This window comes from Hypanus sabinus, chromosome 2, assembly GCF_030144855.1.
Source record: "Hypanus sabinus isolate sHypSab1 chromosome 2, sHypSab1.hap1, whole genome shotgun sequence".
In the NCBI taxonomy this organism is placed as follows: Eukaryota; Metazoa; Chordata; class Chondrichthyes; order Myliobatiformes; family Dasyatidae; genus Hypanus; species Hypanus sabinus.
This window is the reverse complement of record NC_082707.1, coordinates 120,483,786-120,506,563: the sequence shown is the minus strand read 5'-3', so window position 1 is coordinate 120,506,563 and position 22,778 is coordinate 120,483,786. Positions and strand designations below refer to the sequence as shown.

Here is a 22,778-nt window from a genome sequence, read left to right as displayed (position 1 = left end):
AATTATGAGGGGTGTAGATAAAGTAAGTGCAAGCAGGCTTTTTCCATTTAGGTTGGGTAGGACTACAACCAGAGGTCTTGGCTTAAGGATGAAAGGGAGAAGTTTAAGGAGAACATGAGTGGAAACTTCTTTGCTCAGAGGGTCGTGAGAGTGTGAAATGAGCTGCTAGCACAAGTGGTCTACGTGAGCACGGTTTCAGTGTTTAAGAGACGTTTGGATAATAGGGATATTAGAGGTTATAGTCCTGGTGCAGGTCGATGGGAGTAGACAGTTTAAATGGTTTTGGCATTGACTAGGGTCTGTTGCTGTGCTGGACTTCTCTATGACTCTAGAGATCTAATTATTACACTGTATTGAGCTAGAATAAGGTAAACAATAACAATGCTGAATAAAATGTAAATATTACCCAAAAATGCAGTGTAGGCAAACTATAAATTGTAAGATCATAATGAGGTAGTTTGTGAGGTCAAAAGTCCATTTTAAAGTATGTCTGTTCAAAAATCTGATTACAGTAAGATAATTGTCTTCGAGTCTGGTGGTATGTGCTGTCATGCTTTTGTATCTTATGCTCAATGAGAGAGGGAATAAGAGAGAATGTCTGGGTGATCAGTAGTACATATGTGTGCTAGTTAACTAATTCTAAAACTAATTAAGATCTACAATCAACTAACAACTGTACTTGGTTAACATTTAAGATTTCAACTGACTGCAGTCTCAGCTGACAGCTTTCTGGTGTACTGGAATTTCAGGTTGCTGGTGCTTCTTGAGAACAGGACCCTTACTAACTCGTGTAATGTCCTCTACTTTAGAAAAAGTACAGTCTCCTCACAGGAAGGTGATCAGGGCTCTGTTTCTGTGGTTCAGCACCAGTCAAATCCCAAGGATGTCAGACTACAAAGTTTCAACATGTATTAAATTTATTTCCAGTACACAAGTGTAAAGGAGAACAAAATAATTGAGAAATTTGAAGATCGTTATATCTAATTTTTTTCAATAGCTATTTTTAGCCTTGTAGTTGGATCTTTTCTAAGTTATTCTTGCAAGTGATGGTCAAATGTGAAGTACTCTAACTATTGTGTTTGCCATTGATAGATTACTTAAGTATTCTCATAGAAAGTCAGCGACTTACACAATTGCCCAGCCAAAGGGGATGGTGGTTGTGGTCCTAGCAGCAGCGAACAAAGCTCCATGAAACTTCATGCCTTTTGTTGAAATTATCTTTCATAAAAGAATAGTAAAACAGAAGGCTGATATTTTTTTCAAGAAATAGTAATGATCCTATTTGCTATGAGAAGAAATTTAGTTAATAGATGGGGTTTAGAAGGGGGAAAAAAAGGATCAGCCATGATTGAATGGTGGAGCAGACTCAATGGGCCAAATAGCCTAATTCTGCTCCTATGTCTTGTGGTCTTAAGATTTATTACTGTATTTTGTATTAATTAATACATGCTTTGCTATCATGATTTAGGGTTCACTGTCATCAAGGAAACGTAAAATGGTATCTAGACAACTGCCAATGTGTAAGAATGAGTTCTGTCGTTTGGGCTGCATATGTTCCAGTCTCTCGCATGTGAAACAGCCGCCCAAACATTGCCGCAAACCAAAGTGCATGCTGACTTGTAAATGTCCAAAGCAGAAGGTGCTGGTGCTAAAGTCATTTGCGAGACGTAAAAAGCAGATGAATAAAGCCCTCAGAGAAGATTTAATATTCTATGATGCATTGGCAGAAGATGAAGATTGGAAACCAAGAGCCAAAAAGAGGAAAAGGAAGAAGATGGTTCGATATGGTTAGTGGCAACTGGATCAACATTTTTCAGCATTAATTATCTCCAGTAAAATGTAATTTTGTTAACAAGTTTGAAAATGTAAGTCTGTTTATGATTTGCAGGTAGATTACATGGTTCTTTTCTGTATGAATCTCGCTTATCATAATAAGATTGAAGCTACTTGCATCTATGAAACATTCTTTTCTTAACATTTTACAGTGGACTTAACATGCAAAAATATGTCAATACATGTGATACTTTCAGTATCATGATATAGTTCAGTATGTTCCACCAAAAAAGAAATTTTGCTTGATGTTCAAGAATATTATGCAAGATAAGAATAGACAACAGTTTATTTTAATAAAGTTCCATGCATTTAGAACATTGAAAAGGATATTAGGCTGGAGAGGATTATTGGACTAAAAGCCCAGAATCGTGCTTCCCGGATGTCTTTCAAAGGTAGTCATTTTGGATTTTATTACCCAGCTGTCTGCATATTAGTTGTTAGTTTTAAAGACTAGATGCTTATTGAGTGGAAAGAAACCATTGGTGTTTTCACCTCTTGAGACAACAGGGTTTGAAGTGAAGTCTGCTCCACAACTGTATTACATAAAATGGGATTTTGAGGCCTTGCAGTCATTCAGTTGGTCTTAAATTTGACTTGCAGCAGGAGAAGGCTGAGAAATAATCATCAGTATCCAGTTCAATCAGTTGCAGGATTATTCATCAATTACTTTGTTGCAACAAGACTTCTGCATTTTTTGAGCAGACTTTTGTTGCTTCTATAACAGACTTTCAAATATGCATGTGTCTTCTTGACCCAGTTTTTTTCCCTTTCATGATACAATGCCTCTCCACCCCCCCAATCCCCACCACTCCTTGAGTTAATAGTCGTGAAATACATGTGGTATGAATATATGCCTCAATATTTCACTTTTTAATTTACTGGCTAAATCTCGTCTACTTGTTGCCTGTTTTTTTTTTGGTCTCTATTAACTTTAATATGACATTTCCATCCCTCCCCACCATGTCAGCTGTTTTAGCCAGTTGTCAGCCAAGGGGCAACCACCATTACTAGGGGGTTTACCATAATCGTATAGACTGAAGCCTCAATGTCAATCTTTCAACTTACTGGGTTATCAAGATTGCAAATGACTGATTCCTGATCAGTAGGTTTAGCAATCAAAGTTAAGAATATCCTGGAAATGCACTCAATAGGACTGAAAGTTTATGTTATGCCTATGTACCAAGAATAAGTGGGCCATGAAAATAAAACCAAACTGCACATGCTGAAATCTGAAATAAAAATAAATGCAAGAAAATTTCAGCAAATGGGGCAGTATCTGTGGGAAGAGAAACAGGAAGTGAGCTGTGCACTGTATGAAAGAATGTTGTACCACATTTAGTCTGTGGCTAAATCTTGCATACCGCTAAATTTTTATGCCACATCAGTGCATTACTAGGGAGAGCATTCAATTGTTGGAGGTCTTTTGATGAATTGCAAAATTGTCATTTATGATCAAAGTGGACATTCAACATCTTGCCATATTTGAAGAACAAAGATTTTTTTTAGTACTTTGATGGAGACATAATTTAATGTTCTTCCTTTCTACTATTTATTCTAGAGTACAGTGGCCTGCAAAAGTTTGGGCACTCCTGGTCAAAATTTCTGTTACTGAGAATAGTTAAGTGAGTAGAAGATGAACTGATCTCCAAAAGTCATAAAGTTAAAGATGAAATGTTCTTTTCAACATTTTAAGCAAGATTAGTGTATTATTTTTGTTTTGTACAATTTTAGAGTGAAAAAAAGGAAAGGAGCACCATGCAAAAATTTGGGTGTCCCAAGAGATTTGAGCTCTCAGATAACTTTTACCAAGGTCTCAGACCTAAATTAGCTTGTTTGGGCTATGGCATGTTCACAGTCATTGTTAGGAAAGGCCAAGGGATGCAAATTTCAAAGCTTTTTAAATACCCTGACTCCTCAAACTTTGTCCCAACAATCAGCAGCCATGGGCTCCTCTAAGCAGCTGCCTAGCACTCTGAAAATTAAAATAAATGATGACAACAAAGCAGGAGAAGGCTAGAAGACGATAGCAAAGCGTTTTCAGGTAGCCGTTTCCTCAGTTTGTAATGTAATTAAGAAATGGCAGTTAACAGGAACGGTGGAGGTCAAGTTGAGGTCTGGAAGACCAAGAAAACTTTCCGAGAAAGCTGCTTGTAGGATTGCTAGAAAGGCAAATCAGAACCCCTGTCTGACTGCAAAAGACCTTCAGGAAGATTTAGCAGACTCTGGAGTGGTGATGCACTGTTCTACTGTGTAGAAACACCTACGTAGATATGACCTTCACGGAAGAGGGATCAGAAGAAAGCCTTTCCTGCATCCTCACCACAAAATTCAGTGTCAGAAGTTTGCAAAGGAACATCTAAACAAGCCTGATGCACTTTGGAAACAAGTCCTGTGAACTGATGAAGTTAAAATAGAACTTCCTGGCCACAAAGGTATGTTTGGTGAAAAAAGGGTGCAGAATTTCATGAAAAGAACACCTCTCCATCTGTTAAGCACGGGGGTGGATCGATCATGCTTTGGGCTTGTGTTGCAGCCAGCGGCATGGGGAACATTTCACTGGTCAAGGGAAGAATGAATACAATTAAATACCAGCAAATTCTGGAAGCAAACATCACACCGTTTGTTAAAAAAAAAGCTGAAGATGAAAAGAGGATGGCTTCTACAACAGGATGATGATCCTAAACACACCTCAAAATCCACAATGAACTACCTCAAGAGGCGCAAACCGAAGGTTTTGCCATAGCCCTCACAGTCCCCTGACCTAAACGTCATCACAGATCTGTGGATAGACCTCAAAAGAACAGTGCATGCAAGAATCTCACAGAACTAGAAGCCTTTTGCAAGGGAGAATGGGCGTAAAACCCCCAAACAAGAATTGAAAGACTTAGCTGGCTACAGAAAGCGTTTACAAGCTGTGGTACTTGTCAAAGGCGGTGTTACTAAGTACTGACCATGCAAGGTACCAAGCTTTTGCTTCGGGCCCTTTTACTTTTTGTTATTTTGAAACTGTAAAAGATGGAAATAAATCTAGCTGAAAATATTAAAGGAATGTGTCATCTTTAACTTTATGCCTTTTGGAAATCAGGTCATCTTTTACTCAGCTATTCACAGTATCACAAATTTTGACCAGGGTGCCCAAACTTTTGCATACCACTGTATGTTATGCATTCATTTGGACTTCACATTATTTTGGTTAAAAATAAAAATATTAATGAAGAACTTTAAATTCCCAATGCTGACAAGGCATTTGAAATATGTTGTAGATTAATTCTTATATATAGAAGAACGGTAGATATGAAAGGAAGACTACTAGAAAACTCTATTGTATACCAAACAGATACCAGAAGAATAGAAATCTATAAATTTTGGCATTTTGGATATGCTTAAGAGGTGGAACAACAGGCAGCCAGGCCCAATGTAGAATATTAAACTAAAATTATAGTGTTTATTGTAATATATTATTTAATTTAGGTCCTTCTTCTTGGTAGGATGAGTATTAGTACTGTTAATTGTTATGCCAAAAAATCCTTAAACCCAGTTGATTACCTGTGGTGTTAAGAAACAAAGTGAGTTTGTACCAACCAAGCATTATTTATCAGCAAACACTGAAAAGGTGTAAAACTCCGCCATGGACAGCTCAAGCCTGGCTGCAAAAGGAGGTGGATTGTGCATGGAGCTAGCAAATCTATCCCGTAAAAACCCAGAGTTATAGAAGCACCAAAGAACTTCAAGTCTTCAGACCTGGGAGACAAAAGATCTTGGCCTGGAAAATATATGAAGCCATTTGGTGAAAGCGGAAGCTATAGGGCTGATCAGTCATTGGCCCAGGACAGAGGGCTCTGGTGAGCTGCTGCCAGTGGCCTATGCCCCAATAGTAATTCTGAGTCTCAGCCTGGAGAGGGTCCCGACTGTGTGGAAAACGTCATGTGTGGTCCCAGTACCCAAGAAGGGCCAACTGAAAGTCTTGAATGACTACAGTCCAATGGCCCTGACCTCACACATCATGAAGACCCGAGAGAGGTTGGTTCTGGCTAACTTCCAACCCCTGGTCAGATAAGCCCTTGATCCCCTGCAGTTGCCTTCCAGGAGTACATTGGAGCTGACAATGCTGTCATCTGCCTGCTGAACAGAGCCTACCCCCATTTGGATAAGCAGGGCAACATTGTGAGGATCATGTTTTTTGATCTCAAGTGCCTTCAATACCATACAGCCTTCATTGCTGGTGGAAAAGTTTTGTTCAATGCAGGTTGGCACTAGCATTGTATCCTGGATAATGGACTACCCGGCTGGCAGACCACAGTTTGTGCGGCTTCAGAGCTGTGTGTCAGACATGGCTATAAGCAGCAGTGGGGCCCCATAGGGGACTGTATTGGCTTCCTTCCTGTTTACCTGTATACCTTGGACTTTAGATACAACACTGAGTAATGTCATCTGAAGAAATTCTCTAATGACACTATATGAGACCATTCTTACTCTCGGCCATTAGGCTCTATAATGAGTCAACCTATAGCTGGGCAATAGTTGGGTGTATAAAGGGAACTCAGGAGGATTAATACAGAGTCTTGGTGGAGTACTTTTGTCAAATGGTGCAAGCTAAATCATCTGCAGCTCAACGTTAGTGAGATGGTAGTGGACTTTAGAAAGACTAAGCCTATTTCTATTGATGGTGATGACGTGGATGTGGCGAGGACCTACAGGTATCTGGGAGTGAACCTGGATAACAGACTTGAGTGAAGTACCAACACAGAGGTTGTGTACAAGAAGGGCCAGAGTCACCTGTCATTTCGGAGGAGACCAAGGTCCTTTGGAATGTGCAGGCCTCACCTTCACGTATTTTACCAGTCTGTTGATGCCAGTACAATCTTCTATGTGGTGGTGTGCTGGGGGAATGGCATCAACATGGGTGATGCCTACAGGCTCAATAAACTGATTAGAAAGGCTGGCTCTGTTACAGGAGTCAAATTGGATACACTGGAGTCTGTGGTAGAACAAAGGATCCAGTGGAAAATCCTGGCAATTCTGGACAATGTTTCTCACCCTCTGCATGCCACCTTGGCTGAACAGAGGAGCACTTTTAGTAATAAACTAAGACAACTATGCTGCTCCAAAGGATGCTATATGAGGCCATTCTTACCTTCGTCCATTAGGCTCTATAATGAGTCAACCGATAGCCGGGTAAGTGTTTGGGGTAACTTATTTTTAATTCTTTCTCATATCAGCAATTGTAATGCTACTGTTGACACTATTCTTCTTTGTGATCAATTAAGTATCATCTGTCTATCTAATGTTGGGCTCAAGAATGGGTATAAGAACTGTCTTCCGTTTTTTCTTCCCTTCTCCCTGCAGCAATTCCTGCACGAGAACAACCTATACGTTCTTATCCTATGTGGGTTCGCGAGGAGGGAGAAGTAGACCCTGAGCCAGTCTATACTGCACCTCACATAGAATCTTGTCATGCAGATAAAACTCTGTCATTGCCAGAAGAGTCAACTCCTGCAAGTTCACCAAAACTCTCTGAGGTAGGATGAAAATCATAAAGAAAAAGTACCTGTAATGTTTGTACTCAGTATTGGCATTGATGTTCAGCAAATTATTTTCTGTTTTTAGATTTCACAGCCAACCTGGTTAGCACGTATTGAATAAAGATGCCTCCTTTGCCAGTGTTTGCAGTTTTATACACCATTTTAGAGCCTATAATGAGTAAAGTGATCCAAGGCAAGTTCCAGGAAAATATTATTATACAAAGCTTAATGATGGGCCAGGTATGAAAGCAAATGAACCTAAGCTTGGTCAGAGAGTCAGATTTTGATGTGTGTTTAATGTGAAAGAATTAGTCAGAGAAATAGGGTTTTACAGAGGGACTTCCAGAGTTTGGGGCCCTATTTCGCAATCCAATGCTATCACTGGCAGAATGATTATAAACATTTTTTGGAAGAAAGAATGTAGAAGTATAGATATTACAGAGGGCTGAGGAGATAAAATAAAGAGAGGCTTGAATCTGGTAAGGTTTGTAAACCAGCATACCCCTTTTTTAAATGGAGGATTTCTGATTTGAATCTTGAGTTTTTTTGAGTACAGGCATGAATATATGGGATTTGAAGTTTCAGAACAACTTCAAATTTGTGCAGACTAGCCATGAATGTGCAGAGTAATCAAGTCTTAGGTAACTGTGGTGTGGATTAGTTCTAGGCAAAAGATGGCAACAAATGACCAGTTATAGATTTGGAGAGAAAGCGGATCTCCTGGTACAGGCTGCCTAGAAGCTTATTTTCCTGTTCTTTGGTATACTTGCATATGTAAGAACCACTGATAAAGAACCTGGAAGAGTCAGGTATGAGCAGATGCTATACTCTTATCATTCTGTATCAGCAGCATTACAAAACTTAGTTTCTTTCCTGTTCCTGGGCACCTTTGTCAATTACATGACTAGTGGCTTTATGGTGAAGGTAGTTCGATTGTGGAAGAGGTAAATCAGGAAATTTTCAGGAGCCGGAATAATTAGGACTAAACTGTTATAGTTATCATGAATATGTCAGGCTGTGTAACAGTATTAGCTGCAGTACTGTCCAAAAGTCTGAGACACATGTAAACAAAATCAGAAAAGCGAAGATGCTTTCAAAAATAATGAAATGATAAGTTTCTAAATGTGAAAAAATTACTCTAAAGAGCAGTACTCAGCAAAAAAACTAAATCAAATCAATATCTTGTACATCTACCCTTTGCCTTCAAAACTGCATCAATTCTCTTAGGTACTCTGTCATGCAGTTTTATAAGAAAATTAGCTGGTAGGTTGTTCCAAGCATTTTGGAGAACCTGTCACAGTTCTTCCACAGACATTGGCTGCCTTGCTTGTTTCTGTCTCTTCAGGTAACTCCAGACAGCCTCAATGTTGATCAGGGCTCTGTGGAGGCCATACTATCTGTTGAATTCATTGTTTTTTGTTTTGCTGAAGATAGTTCTTTATGACCTTGGCAGTGTGTTTGGGATCATTGTCCTGCTGCAGAATGAAGTTGAGACTAATCAGACACCTCCCTGATGGTATTGTATCTCTTTCCTGCCCATTACACACTGGTGTTTAGGGTAGCTGTGAAGGTCCTCCATTTTTGGTGGTGTCAGGGCTTCCTTCTTCATGTCACTAACTCAATCATGCAAGTCCTGGGTGGAGACTCAAGAATACCATTGCATTCAGATGTAGAAGGATTGTTCACTGCTGTTTCCACAACAATTTTGTTTTCACCAGTCAAGGTTGTTAAAACCCCCAAATCTTGAGGACTGGTGGACCACTCTTCTTCTGGCCTCTACCCTTTGACCTGTTTGGCATGGGTGACCCTACCAAGAACCAAAGCATATAACCCTGACTCTAGCCAACATTGCTCTCTGAGTCATTGAGGCACGCAAGCGACAAAGTTGTGGTCCACTTGGAGGGATGGTATGTGTGATGGATGAGAATCTGCTTGTACTCAGCATGGAGGATTCCATTAATTCTGACCAGATCACAAACTCCATTTGCGGAAATGCAGCTCCAAACCTGCAGGAACCTTCTCCATGCTTCACTGTTGGATGCAGGTACTCATCCAGGTAGCACTCTCCAGCTCTTCTATGAACAAGTTGCCTCTTGTTTGAGCCAAGTATTTCAAATTTTGATTCATCAGTCCATTGCACTTGCTGCTGTTGTTTAGCATCCCAGTCATTTTGTTTCTGTGCATATGCGAGTCTCCTGGCTTTGCTTCCACTTTGGAGGAATGACTTTTTGGCAGCTACTCCTCCATGAAGACCACTTCTGACAAGACTTCTCCAGACTGTAGAGAGTCTCTTCCTAGCCCGACTCTCTTTCACTCAATCTATCTCTACCAGCACTCTCTCAGTCTCTCTTCCTAGCCCGACTCTCTCTCACTCAATCTGTCTCTACCAGCACTCTCTCAGTCTCTCTTCCTAGGCCGACTCACTCTCACTCAGTCTATCTCTACCAGCACTCTCTCAATCTCTCTTCCTAGCCCGACTCTCTCTCACTCAGTTTGTCTCTACCACCATTCTCTCAGTCTCTCTCATTCCACCCCCACCGGACTTGGTATAATTTAGAAAAATGTCATTTTGATGTATCTCTCGTCTGCTGCGCTCAGTTTCCGTGGCTGACCACTGCATTCCTGGTCCTCAACTTTTCCCGTTTTTTTGTGCTTCTTCAGAAGAGCTTGGACAGCAAGCACATCTTGAAACTCCTACCTGCCACAAAATTTCTGCTGTGGAGAGACCTCGTTGATGCAGGATGACCTTGTGTTTTGTTACTATGCTCACTCTTACCATGTTGTAAGAATCGATGATTTGAAGATTAAACTGTTGCATTTGCCACACCCTCAGATATTAGTTTGGTTGGTTGGTTAGTTTGGTTGTAATTTGGCCAGTTTGATTCCTTCTACATCTGTTTCTGTTTCAGTTAATCAGTTTGGTTCATTCAAATTATTATGTCATTGATCTTTAGCATCCTGTTTGTTATCTTTGGTTAATCATGCACTGTCCTATATACCTGCAAGTAATCGAGGTTTATATTACTTAATATATTACTTTCTTTTACAAAATACAAAAAATACACCGTTTAGATTTTTTTGGAAAATGATTGTTTGAAAATTTAAAATTCGCTCTTTTAACTGTCACACTAATTCAAAATCCAAAAAAAATCTAAAACAAAATTTGTGTAATAAAATCTAGGGTGCCTAAGACAGTTCCCTAGTATTATAGATTAGTTTGCACAAAATACAGCTAGTAATAAAGCAAACTGAGAAGGAGCTGTATGTAGTTTTCAGCTCCAGCTCCTGACAATGTCTGTTTAGGTTTGTAATGCATCTATTTAGTACTTGGTTAGATTTCATCTGTGACATTTCTGCTCTATTCCCAAGAATATTCAGGTATTCATTTTTGGATCTGCAGTTCACTGCCTTTTATTTAATAGTATTATCAAAGATTTGGGCTGTAAGTGACTCTTGGCTCCAGATCACAGTACAATATATCATAAGAACATAAGAGATAGGAGCAGGAGTAGGCCAATCGGCCCCTCAAGCCTGCTCCGCCATTCAACAAGATCATGGCTGATCCAATCTTAACTCTAGATATCACCGAATCCCACAAGGCAACAGTGCCAACCAACAGGGCACCATGCCGCCCATTTTATTTTATTTTTCATCCCACCCAAACCCATGTGATCACCTGGGGGGGTGGGGGCGAACCGATTTGCCAATTGAGGAGAAAAAATCTGGAAAATTCACTCCGACCCATCCAGGCTATCGAAAACTGGCCCAGGAGATCACATGGCTGAACTAAACCTAGCCTCATGTCCACTTACCTGCTCGCTCACCGTATCCCCTAATGCCATTTTTATCGAGGAAAATGTCTATCTCCGTTTTGAATTTATTGAGTGTAGTAGCTTCCACAGCTCTCTGGGGCAGTAAATTCCACAGCCACACTACCCTCTGAGTGAAGAAATTTCTCCTCATCTCAGCCCTGGAACAGCATCCCCTTATTTTAAGATTATGCCCCCTAGTCCTAGTTTCACCCATCATTGGGAACATTCTCCCCGCATCCACCCGATCAAGCCCCTTCACAATCTTATATGTTTCAATAAGATCGCCTCTCATTCTTCGGAACTCCAATGAGTAGAGTCCCAATCTACTCAACCTCTCATCATACATCAACCCACCCATCCCTGGAATTAACCTAGTGAACCTTCTCTGCACTGCCTCGAGAGCCAGTATGTCCTTTCTTAAATATGGACACCAGAACTGCACGCAGTACTCCAGGTGTGGTCTCACCAATACCCGGTACAACTGCAGTAAGACCTCCCTGTTCTTATACTCCATCCCCCTAGCAATAAAAGCCAGCATTCCATTGGCCTTCTTGACCACCTGCTGCACTTGCATACTAACTTTTTGCCTGCACCAGGACCCCCAGATCCCTTTGCACAGAAGCACTTTCCAGTTTCTCTCCATTTAGATCAGGGGTCGGCAACGTTTACCACTGAAAGAGCCAATATGGACCCATTTCCCACAGAAAAGAAAACACTGGGAGCCACAAAACCCGTTTGACATTTAAAATGAAATAACACTGCATACAACGGTTTTTTTTTGCCTTTATGCTATGTATAAACAAACTACAATGTGTTGCATTTATGAAATTGATGAACTCCTGCAGAGAAAACAAAATTACATTTCTGCATGCAACAAAAACATTTTGAACTCCGAAAAAAAGACATTGGGTTGAAGGTTACTCCATAGTTAGCCTACCTTGGATCGAAGAATTAAAAGAAGGTGCGCACTGGCGGGTGTCAGGCATTGGCAGTGGTGATGTATATTAATAGCGATAAAAAACACGTTGTAGCGGTGTGCTACACGCAGCGCTAAAATAAAGACACTGCAGTTAAAGGTAACTTTATTCGAACTAAACAGCCTTGCTTTAAAGCCTCCCTCAACCCGTCCCCGTGGGCACGGATGCTCCAAAAGACACGTACTCATAAACCCCCGTAGGCTATCTCCCTTAGCCAGAACGGTGGGTAATTGTGAGCCGGTTCGGATGTGCCAGGAAATGGGGTCTCCACAACGTTTTTAGATTGTACAAAATCACCATAATCTTCAAATTTCGAATTACATTTCAAAAACTAACAAACCACAGGGAGCCGCAGCACAGAGATGAAAGAGCTGCATGCGGCTCCGGAGCCGCGGGTTGCCGACCCCTGATTTAGATAATAACTTGCTCTATTATTTTTCCTGTCAAAGTGCAAGACCTCACACTTGTCAGTATTATATTTCATCTGCCAAATGTCTGCCCAATCACTCAGCCTATCTATGTCCCCCTGCAGGGTTTCAACGTCCTCCGCATTCATTACACTCCCTCCCATCTTTGTGTCATCAGCAAACTTCGATACGTTGCACTTAGTCCCTTTCTCCAAATCATTAATATAGATTGTAAAGAGTTGGGGTCCCAACACCGACCCCTGCGGAACACCACTAGTCACCAACTGCCAGTCTGAGAATAAGCCATTTATCCCAACTCTCTGTTTTCTGTTAGAAAGCCAATCCTCCACCCATGCCAGAATATTATCCCCAATCCCATGATTTTTTACCTTAAGTAATAATCTTTGGTGTGGCACCTTGTCAAATGCCTTTTGGAAATCCAAATACACCACATCCACTGGTTCCCCTTTATCTACCCTATATGTTATGTCCTCAAAGAACTCCCAACAAATTTGTCAAACATGACTTCCCTTTTGTATAGCCATGCTGACTTTGTCCTATTAAGCTATGTTTATCCAAATGCCCTGTTACTGTTTCCTTAATTATCGATTCCAACATTTTGCCAACCACAGATGTTAGGCTAACTGGCCTATAATTCCCAGCCTTCTGTCTATTGCCCTTTTTAAATAAAGGAGTTACATTAGCATTTTTCCAATCTACTGGGACCATTGCCCAGTCCAGCGAGTTTTGAAAAATTATCACTAATGCATCCACAATCCCGACCGCCACTTCCCTTGAGACCCTAGGATGCAAGCCATCTGGTCCAGGGGATTTATCCACCTTCAGTCCCATTAATTTATCAAGTACCATTTCCTTGGTGATTTGAATCGTAGTTAGCTTCTCTCCCCATAGAGCCCCCTGTTTATCCAGTGTTTATCAAACAAAAGAAATCTTAAAGCAGTTCTCTTTAAGATCTAATGGATCACCATCTCCTAGACCATAGGTGTCAAACTCAAGGCCCGCGGGCCATATCCGGCCCGGAGTACAATTATATCCGGCCCGCGAGATCATTTTAGATAGATCTATTATTTTAATTATTAATGGCCAGGCGATATGAAGCCTATGATTGTAAGTTAATACCAATCATAAAAATAATGCTTGCTCAGCAGTCTTCTTCATAAGAAATGGAATTTGTGAAGTGAAACACTTTGTAGTTATAGCAGAGATTGAGACACATGAGAACAGGCTGAAAAAACGGAGGCAGTGAAAGCTGCGTTCGCACGTGCCCGACTGATCTAGCCCGCATGAAGCTGCATTTTGCCCAATCCGGCCCCTGACCTAAAATGAGTTTGACACCCCTGTCCTAGACTAATGACATCATATTGGATTCTATATATTAGCCAGCACTGATTCCTGGCTTTTGTCATTTTCAGCACAAATCTTTAGCAGTATGTATGTCAAAGTACTGGAATTCTAGTATGTTACATCTGCACCTTTAAGTCTCAGAGAACACCAGATTGACCTCCACTTTATGAACCCATATTGGCTCATCAGATCCCTTTCAGTAAATATTTTGTCTAAATTTAGTAAGATGCTTTGCAGCAGCTCTAAATAACTTTACAAATATCTTACAATGCTTCTTAGAAATAGTATGCATAAAACCTTGTTTATCCCTTTTGAAGGCCAAAGCAGTGTTGCTGCTTAAAGGTAAACACCGCAACATTATACCATGGATAACAAACATTGATTATAGTTGTTACGTAATTCCATTAGGGCGGCATGATAGTATAGTAGTTAGCACAACGCTTTACAGAGCAGGTGACCTAGGTTCAAATCCTGCTGCTGCCTGTAAGGAGTTTGTATGCTCTCCCGATAACCGTGCGGGTTTCCTCTGGGTACTCCAGTTTCCTCCCACAGTCCAAAGACGTGATAGGTTAATTGGTCATTGTAAATATTCCTGTGATTAGGCCTATGATTAAATTGGGGGTTGCAAGGCTTTACAACTAAAGTGCTGCAAGAGCCTTTTCCGTGCTGTACAGGTGTTTTTCTCCCCCCGCCTTTTACAAAGATAGAGCGTTTGTATGAAACTTTTTTTAAGCTGAAATGGCGTAAAGCGAAGAAATGTTAATTTATATGGGAAAAATGTTTGTAAAAGCGAAAATCCTCTTTGTAATGCGAAAACAGATTATTAATGTAGGTCTTTTGTAAAAGCGAACATTCATAAAGCGGGGGGGCACCTGTGTCTCAAATTATTACAATTTGGCTTCCTGATATAGTAACTCACCTCCAGCAATTTGCTTGGTTATTTGCAGTTATTAAAATATAAAAATATGTCATGAAATGTTACACAGGAGATAACTGTTCATGTAAATAATGCCTATTGAAATATGCATGTCATTGTCCAGGAAAGCTTCCTTTAATCTTGTCTTTCTTGTTTTTATCCTTATTCGAGGTTGATGAGAAGGGTCCTGTGTACTGGTATTTTGAGAGTATGATGACCTGTGCACGTGTTCGTGTCTTTGAACGCAAGGATGCTGGGAAGTCATTAACCTGCACTTGCAGTCCTACACAATGCTGTAAAGAGGTACAGTAAGCTATAAAGTATTTTTAGTTGTTTGTGAGTTTACCTGGATTCATGTGGGAAGATGACCAGACAACAGAAGTTAAGTGGTTGGTGCATTTTCTGAGTTATCTGCTCTGTACCTTCTCTGTAGCTTTGCATTCTGTTTTTCTGGTTACCTCAATGTACTTGTGTATGGCATGATCTGACAGGATGGCACACAAGTAAAAGGCCTTGCTGTATTTTTACTACGTGTAACAATCATAGTTTAGAGGAAGTGAATCATGAATTTTTAAAACTTATAAATTTATGAGATTACAAAAACTTGACTATAGGTGCTGTGAAGATATTTGACCTGCTTGGTAATGTAGTGCCAGAAGATATAGTTTCTGGGACACTACAAGATCACAATCACAAGACAAAGGAGCAGAAGTAGGCCATTCGGCCCATCAAGTCTGCTCCACCACTCCACCATGAGCTAAACTATTCTCCCATCTAGTCCCAATTTCCGGTTTTTTCCCCCATATCCCTTGATACCCTGACTAATTAGATGCCTATCAATCTCCTCCTTAAACACCCTCAATGATTGGGCCTCCACAGCTGTATGTAGCAATGAATTCCATAAATCCGTGACCCTCTGGCTAAAAAAAGTTCTCCTCATCTGTTTCAAATGGGTACCCTCTAATTCTAAGACTGTGGCCTCTTGTCCTGGACTCACCCACCAAGGGAAACAGCCTTTCCACATCCACTCTGTCCAACTCTTTCAACATTCGAAATGTTTCTATGAGATCCCCTCTCATTCTTCTATACTCTAATGAATACAGTCCGAGAGCCGGCAAACATTCCTTATATGTTAGCCCCTGCATTTCAGGAATCATCCTCGTAAATCTTCTCTGAACTCTCTCCAACATCAGTACATCCCTTCTAAGATAGGGGGCCCAAAACTGCACACAGTATTCCAAATGGGGTCTCACCAGTGCCCCATAGAGCCTCATCAACACCTCCTTACTCTTATACACTATTCCTCTTGAAATGAATGCCAACATTGTATTTGCTTTCCTTACTGCCTATCCAACCTGGCGGTTAACCTTTAGGGTATCCTGCATGAGGACCCCCAAGTCCCTTTGCACTTCCAATTTATGAATTTTCTCCCCATCTAATTAATAATCTGCCCAATTATTCCTTCTTCCAAAATGTACAACCGTACATTTCTCAACATGTGCCATTTCTTTGCCAACTCTCCTAAACTGACCAAGTCTCTCTTTCCGTTTCTTCAACACTTTCTGCTCCTCCACCTATCTTGGTGTCATCCACAAACTTAGCCAAGAAACCATTTAATCCATAATCTGAATCATCGATAATATAGTGTAAAAAGAAGCAGCCCCAACAACGATCCCTGCGGAACACCACTAATAACCGGCAACTAACCAGAATAGGATCCCTTTATTCCCACCCTTTGCTTTCTACCTATCAGCCAATGCTCCACCCATTCCAATATCTTTCCTGTAATTCCGTGGGCTCCCATCTTAATAAGCAGGCTCTTATGCGGCACCTTGTCAAAGGCCTTTTGAAAATCCAAATACACAACGTCCACAGCCTCTCCCTTGTCAACCATATTTTGCGATAACCTCAAAAAATTCCAATAGGTTGGTTAGGCAGGATCATCCCTTCATGAAACCATGCTGGCTTGGGCCTATCATGTCACACACCTCGAGGTATTTCATAACCTCGTCCTTGAGGATCGACTCCAGTAACTTTCCAACTACCAATGCCAGACTAATAGGTCTGTAATTTTCTTTCTGCTGCCTCCCTCCTTTCTTAAACAGCGAAACTACATTTGCGACCTTCCAGTCCTCCGGAACCATGCCAGAGTCTGTTGATTCCTGGAATATCATTTCCAATGCCTCCACAATCTCCAAAGCCACCTCCTTCAGAACCCGTGGATGCACTTCATCCGGTCCGGGAGACTTATCTATCCTTAGTCCATCTAGCTTCCCAAGCATTTTTTCTCTAGTAATCTTGACTGTACCTAATTCTATTCCCTGAGACCTCTGGCTTATCAGGTATGTTGCTAATGTCTTCCACTGTGAAGACTGTTGCAAAATGCTCATTTAGTTCCTCTGCCATCTCTTTGTTACCCATTATAATTTCTCCAGCATCATTTTCAATCGGTCCTAAATCTACCCATGTCACTCTTTTACTCTTCATATATTTAAAAAGAACTCTTAGTATCCTTTTTTATGTTAATTGCCAACTTCCTTTCATAATTCATCTTTTCTTTCCTAATGACTTTCTTAGTTTACTTCTGTAAGTTTTTAAAAGTAGTCCAGTCCTCAGTTTTCCCACTAATTTTTGTTTCCTTGTACGCCGTCTCTTTTGCTTTTATTTTAGCCTTAACCTCTCTCATTAGCCACATTTGTGTCATTTTTCATTCATGATTTTCATTTTTCTTGGAATATATTTTTCCTGCACTTTCCTTATTTCTTGTAGGAATTTCATCCAATTCTGCTCAACTGTCCCTCCATCTAGCTTATTTTTCCAATCAACTTGGACCAGTTCCTCTCTCAACCACTGTAATTTCCTTTGTTCCACTGATATATCAATATACCTGATACAGCTTCTCCTTTTCAAATTTGAAACTGAGCTCAATTATATTATGATCACTACTTCGAAGGGGTTCCATTACCTCTAGCTCCCTAATCGTCTCAGGTTCATTACACAGCATCCAATCCAAAACAGACGATCCCCTGATGGGCTTATGGACAAGCTGCTCCAAAAAGCCATCCTGTAGGCATTCTACAAACTCCCTCTCCTGAGATCCAGTACCTTCCTGACTTTCCCAATCCACTTTCATATTAAAATCCCCCATAATTATCTTGACATTTTACTTCTGACACACTTTTTCTATTTCCAGCAGCAATTTGTAGTCCACATCCCAGCTGCTGTTTGGAGGCCTGTATATAACTGCTATTAGTGTCTTTTTACCCTTGCCATTTCTTAACTGGACTGATAGGGATTCTTCCTCTTCTGATCCTATGTCCCTTCTTTCTAGTGATTTGATATCGTTGCTTACCATCAGGGCCACTCCACCCCTTTTACCTACCTTCCTATCTTTCCTATACACTGTGTATCCTTGGACATTCAGCTCCCAATCACGTCCGTCATTTAGCTATGACTCGGTGATGGCCACAATGTCATGTCTTTTAACCTGTACATTAAGGTCATCCACTTTATTAGTAATGCTGCGTGCATTTACATTTAAATCAGTACCTGTTACCGATTTTGCTATATTTCTATCGCACAGCAAATTATCCTGTCTATTCACCTGCCCGTCCTTCTTGCCATCTTGGCTGCACAGTATCTTTGACTTATTTCTATTTTCCTCTTCTTCGACCCTAACACCCTGGTTTTCTTCCCCCTGCCAACTTAGTTTAAACCCTCCCTAACAGTTATTTTAAACAATCCCGCCAGGATATTGGTACCCTTTGAGTTCAGGTGTAATCCATTGTTTTTGTATAAGTCATACCTCCCTCAAAATTGATCCCAATGATTCAAGAATTTGGAGCCCTGTCCCCTGCACCAGTTACTTAGCCACACATTCATCTGCTTAATTCTGCTATTCTTACCTTCATTAGTGCATGGCTCAGGCAGTAATCCTGAGGTTATTACTCTGGAGGTCTGGCTTTTCAATTTTCTTCCTAGCTCCCAGTAATCTTCCTTCAGGACCTCCTCTCTTTTTCTGTCTATGTCATTGGTACCAACATGCACCAGGACTTCTGGCTGCTCGCTCTCTCTCCTCAGAATACTCTGGACCAGATCTGAGACATCCCGTACCCTGGCACCAGGGAGGCAACATACCATCGGAGTATCCTTGTCTGGCTCGCAGAATCTCTTGTCTGTTTCCCTCACGATGGAATTTCCTATAACTACAAATCCCCTTGGAACAAATCTGGTAGCTCAAAATTGGACAACCATAAGGAACTTGAATAGAAGCAGAACTGCATTCTATTACAATTTATAACCTTATGGGTCAATAAAGTTCTTATTCTAGCATAAGCCTCAATGCCAAAGATGAACTCCCTGTTCAATGAAGGGTGGAAAAACTCATGTCTCGTACAGTAGATGAGTGGTGCCTTGTCATTCTAATGTTAACCGCTTATAAAGTGGTAAAACATGTTACCGACAATGCTGAGAAGAACCATTTACTTTCTGAATACCTGCTCATCAGAGTTCAGTCTGATATTTGCCAAGATCTCTTGGTGCTTTCCTTAACTTCCAGCCCACATTCAAATATAGATAAAAGCTGAACTCCAGACAGTTACTAAGAAGCATCTGATTGAGCCAGCAGAAGTCAAAGAAAGGTTTTACACTGTCTGGACTTAATCCCACAAAAAATCAAATCAACCAAGCCCCAGGTGTTCTTCAGCCGCCACCTTCAAATGCTGTCATTATCCGTCCAATAACATGAGAAGGCCTTCACCAAATGGCATGTTGCAGTTCAAGAGGGCAATGACTGTTGGTCTTGCCTTCAAGATCAGCATAAAATAGTGCATATTTTTGATTTTAATTCAGGAAAATGCACTTCAAATAGAAGCAGTAGATGGTTTTTGTGGATCGATATTTAATCAGAATTAAGAAAATAAGAAACTAAGGACAAAACTAAAGTCTGATCAGTTAAATAGCAAAAGATAAATTGTTAGATGAATCTTGCAACAGGTAGTTAGCAGTGGTGGAGGATAGCTGTGGTCTTTGTTTACTAACAATCTACTTCTGCCCTACAAAACTGATTTTGACTTCAAAATTGATTTTTTTTTCTCCCCTCAAGATCCAGATTCAAGTCCCAAGAAAAATTCTAAGCCTGCCATGCCCTTTAATCACTTGTTTCTCTAGTGCATGTTGCAGCTGTTGCCATCATCATCATCATTATTATTATTATTATCCGTTGTGATGGCAATTATTGGCTTGGGTACTTGAAAATTTTAACTTCCCTAATTCTCAGCAGCACATAATTCTCAGAATGAATGAATGAATGAGAGAAAGAAAATGAGAATGGAAATGATAAGAAGAATATGTGGTCAGGCATTGAGATAATTAGATTCTATCTGCTAAAGGCAGAAAAAGAAAACAAAACTAAAAGACCTGTCATAACATCTTCATTGAAACTGATCTCCCAATTACTTCGTAATCAGGAAAAATGGCTTTTCTTGTCATTAAGGGAGAAGTGCAACTAACTGACCTCTAAATTTTTACAAATGTCTTTGGAAAATTGGGCTGATAATCTATATTAAAAGATAGTGGCCTCATTTAATGCTGTACTAGAATTTTTGCTGAGGCCCTTGTAATAGGGTTTGAAGGTATTAACTTTCTGAGAATGTGCCTATTGACCCATGGTTTGTCTGAAGCATCTGTAAATGCAAATACAAATACCATATTGTAAAATGATGTGCAGTTCGTAAGTAATGCTATGGGAAATTAAATGGTTTTAGCATAACCAGACTAGGTTGTGTCAATAGCAAGATAGAATCTTGTTTAAATTAATAATTTGTTTAAATTTATAGTTTTATCTTTTTGTTTAAACATTGGAAATTCTTGTCACTAGATAAACTCCTGAAGAATAATTATTCATGAGTGCTTTTCCTGTTTTATAGGGAAACAGTAAAGTAGATAACAATTCGGCAGTTGCAGCATGCAAGTTAAAGTGCTGCAGTGACTGTAAACCCAGCAAAGGTAAGAATTTTCATTTAAATAACTTGCCTGCATTTTGATACGCATCTTGTATGTCAGCAGTTTGTACCATATCATTTGGCACTACAGGCTTATCAATTTAGTAAGTATGCTTAGGCATTTGTTTCCAGTTTACTCTCATCAGTTGAGTAGACTTTCCACAAAGTTACTTACATCTTGGCATTCTAACGGAATCTCTCAGCACTTGGATCTACAGACCATCAATGCAAGCTTGACTGTCGAATAGTGAGAGATACCTTGTGTTTTCTGACCTGTGCTTGTATGCTGCCCTGCTTCGTTATGAATGAAGCTCTGAAATGCAATGTACCTTGTACCTTTTCCTTAAGTGATTTGGAAGATGGACATTAAGGATAATGTGTTGTAAACCACTGCAACAGGCCAAGTCTTTCCTTGAATCCAACACAGCATTAAACCTTTTATGAGTCATTTAACTGATAAGGTAGAATCCACAAGTATTTGGGTGTCAAAGTTATCTCACAGCATAACTATTTAACTATGGTTATAAATAGAAGTTTCTCACTGTCGAACCTTTGATTCTTTGAAATTCTTTGACATTTCAGGTTGATGAGGGTTTCATCAAAAAAATTCCTCCTTTAGATACTGCTTGACCAGTAGATGTGTTGCTTCAGATTTCAGCATCTATGGTGTCTTGTATCTTCATTATTTAGCCTTTTATATAAAGATGGTAACTATTTTGCAAGGTGTTTTATATGCATACCCCAAGCCTTGTGAACAATTCTTCACAAAAAATTCACTTTTCTTTGTCTTGTCTAGAATCAGATCCTGAGAAAATGGATGGTTTGGAGGACAGCTCAACATCACCGAATGGTGTTCAGAAGTGCGAATGGAAGACAAAAGAGAAGACAGATTCACCTTTACGCTGTAACAGTCCTCAAGGAGAAAGTTCCTGCTTTGATCCAAAAGAACCACCATCAACAGGGCAGATAAAAAATACATCCAAACTCATTGAGATTATTTCGGATTGTAACTGGGAATCAGAACGCACAAATATTCTTGAAGTTCTTGCTCGATATACTGCTAATAAGGGAATTTCGGAGAAAATACGAATTGGCAATTTCCTTGTTGAAATTGCTTCAAATCGTGGAAAAGGTCTAGATGCTCCACCTGGAAATACACACATTTCTAGTTCTATAGTAAAGATTACTCAGCCTGCTGATAAAGAGGAAGATGTCAAAAACTCGGGTTGCAATACATCTGTTCAAACTGCTTCCAAATCTTCTGGACTGAAGCTGACTGACTTAAGACCAATTGCACCAAAAGAAAAATTACGAATACCTGCCAACAGTACTTTGGGGAGCAAGGAGATAACCATAATTCAATTAGGCTCGACAGTGGCTAGCCAGCAGAAGGCTGCTTCTGATACAACTGCTCGGAAAAATGGTTTGATGCAGGTATTGAGCAGTTTAGTTTTTTTTCATGAGATATAGCATTGTTGTCAAGACCAATGTTTTATTTTCATCTTAATGCTCTTGAAGTTGGTAATGAATGTTGTGCTGAACTGATTTGTATTCAAGTAAAATAAAAAATAAGTAAAATAGAACTTCTAAGTTCAAAGTAAATTTATTATCAGAGTACACATATGTCACCACGTTCAAACCTGAGATACTTTTTCTGCTTGCCTACTTAGCCAATCTCTAGAACAGTAACTGTAAACATCAGAAACTGTTATCTGTAAACAAACTGCAAATGCAGATATAAGTAAATAGCAGTTAATATTGAGCATGAAATAATGTAACAAAGTCCTTAAATGAGTATAGCTAACCCCTTTTGTTCAAGAGCCTGATGGTTGGGGGGTAGTAACTGTCCTTGATCCTGATGGTGTGAGTCTTGAGGTACCTGTACCTTCTACCTGATGGCGGCAGTGAGAAAAGCCTGGGTGGTGAGCATATTTGATGATGGAT

General features: G+C 40.1%; 1 protein-coding gene across 8 annotated transcripts in view; it reads left to right on the top strand.

The window, feature by feature from the left end:
• mgaa (MAX dimerization protein MGA a) overlaps window positions 1–22,778 on the top strand; it is a 111,932-nt gene that overhangs the window by 50,035 nt on the left and 39,119 nt on the right. For all 8 annotated transcript variants that reach the window (XM_059953614.1, XM_059953639.1, XM_059953631.1 and 5 more), the window contains 5 exons: window positions 1,469–1,787; window positions 7,180–7,352; window positions 15,004–15,135; window positions 20,760–20,838; window positions 21,631–22,268. In XM_059953614.1, coding sequence (XP_059809597.1) covers window positions 1,469–1,787; window positions 7,180–7,352; window positions 15,004–15,135; window positions 20,760–20,838; window positions 21,631–22,268 — 1,341 coding nt within the window. The remainder of the gene's footprint in view (window positions 1–1,468; window positions 1,788–7,179; window positions 7,353–15,003; window positions 15,136–20,759; window positions 20,839–21,630; window positions 22,269–22,778) is intronic.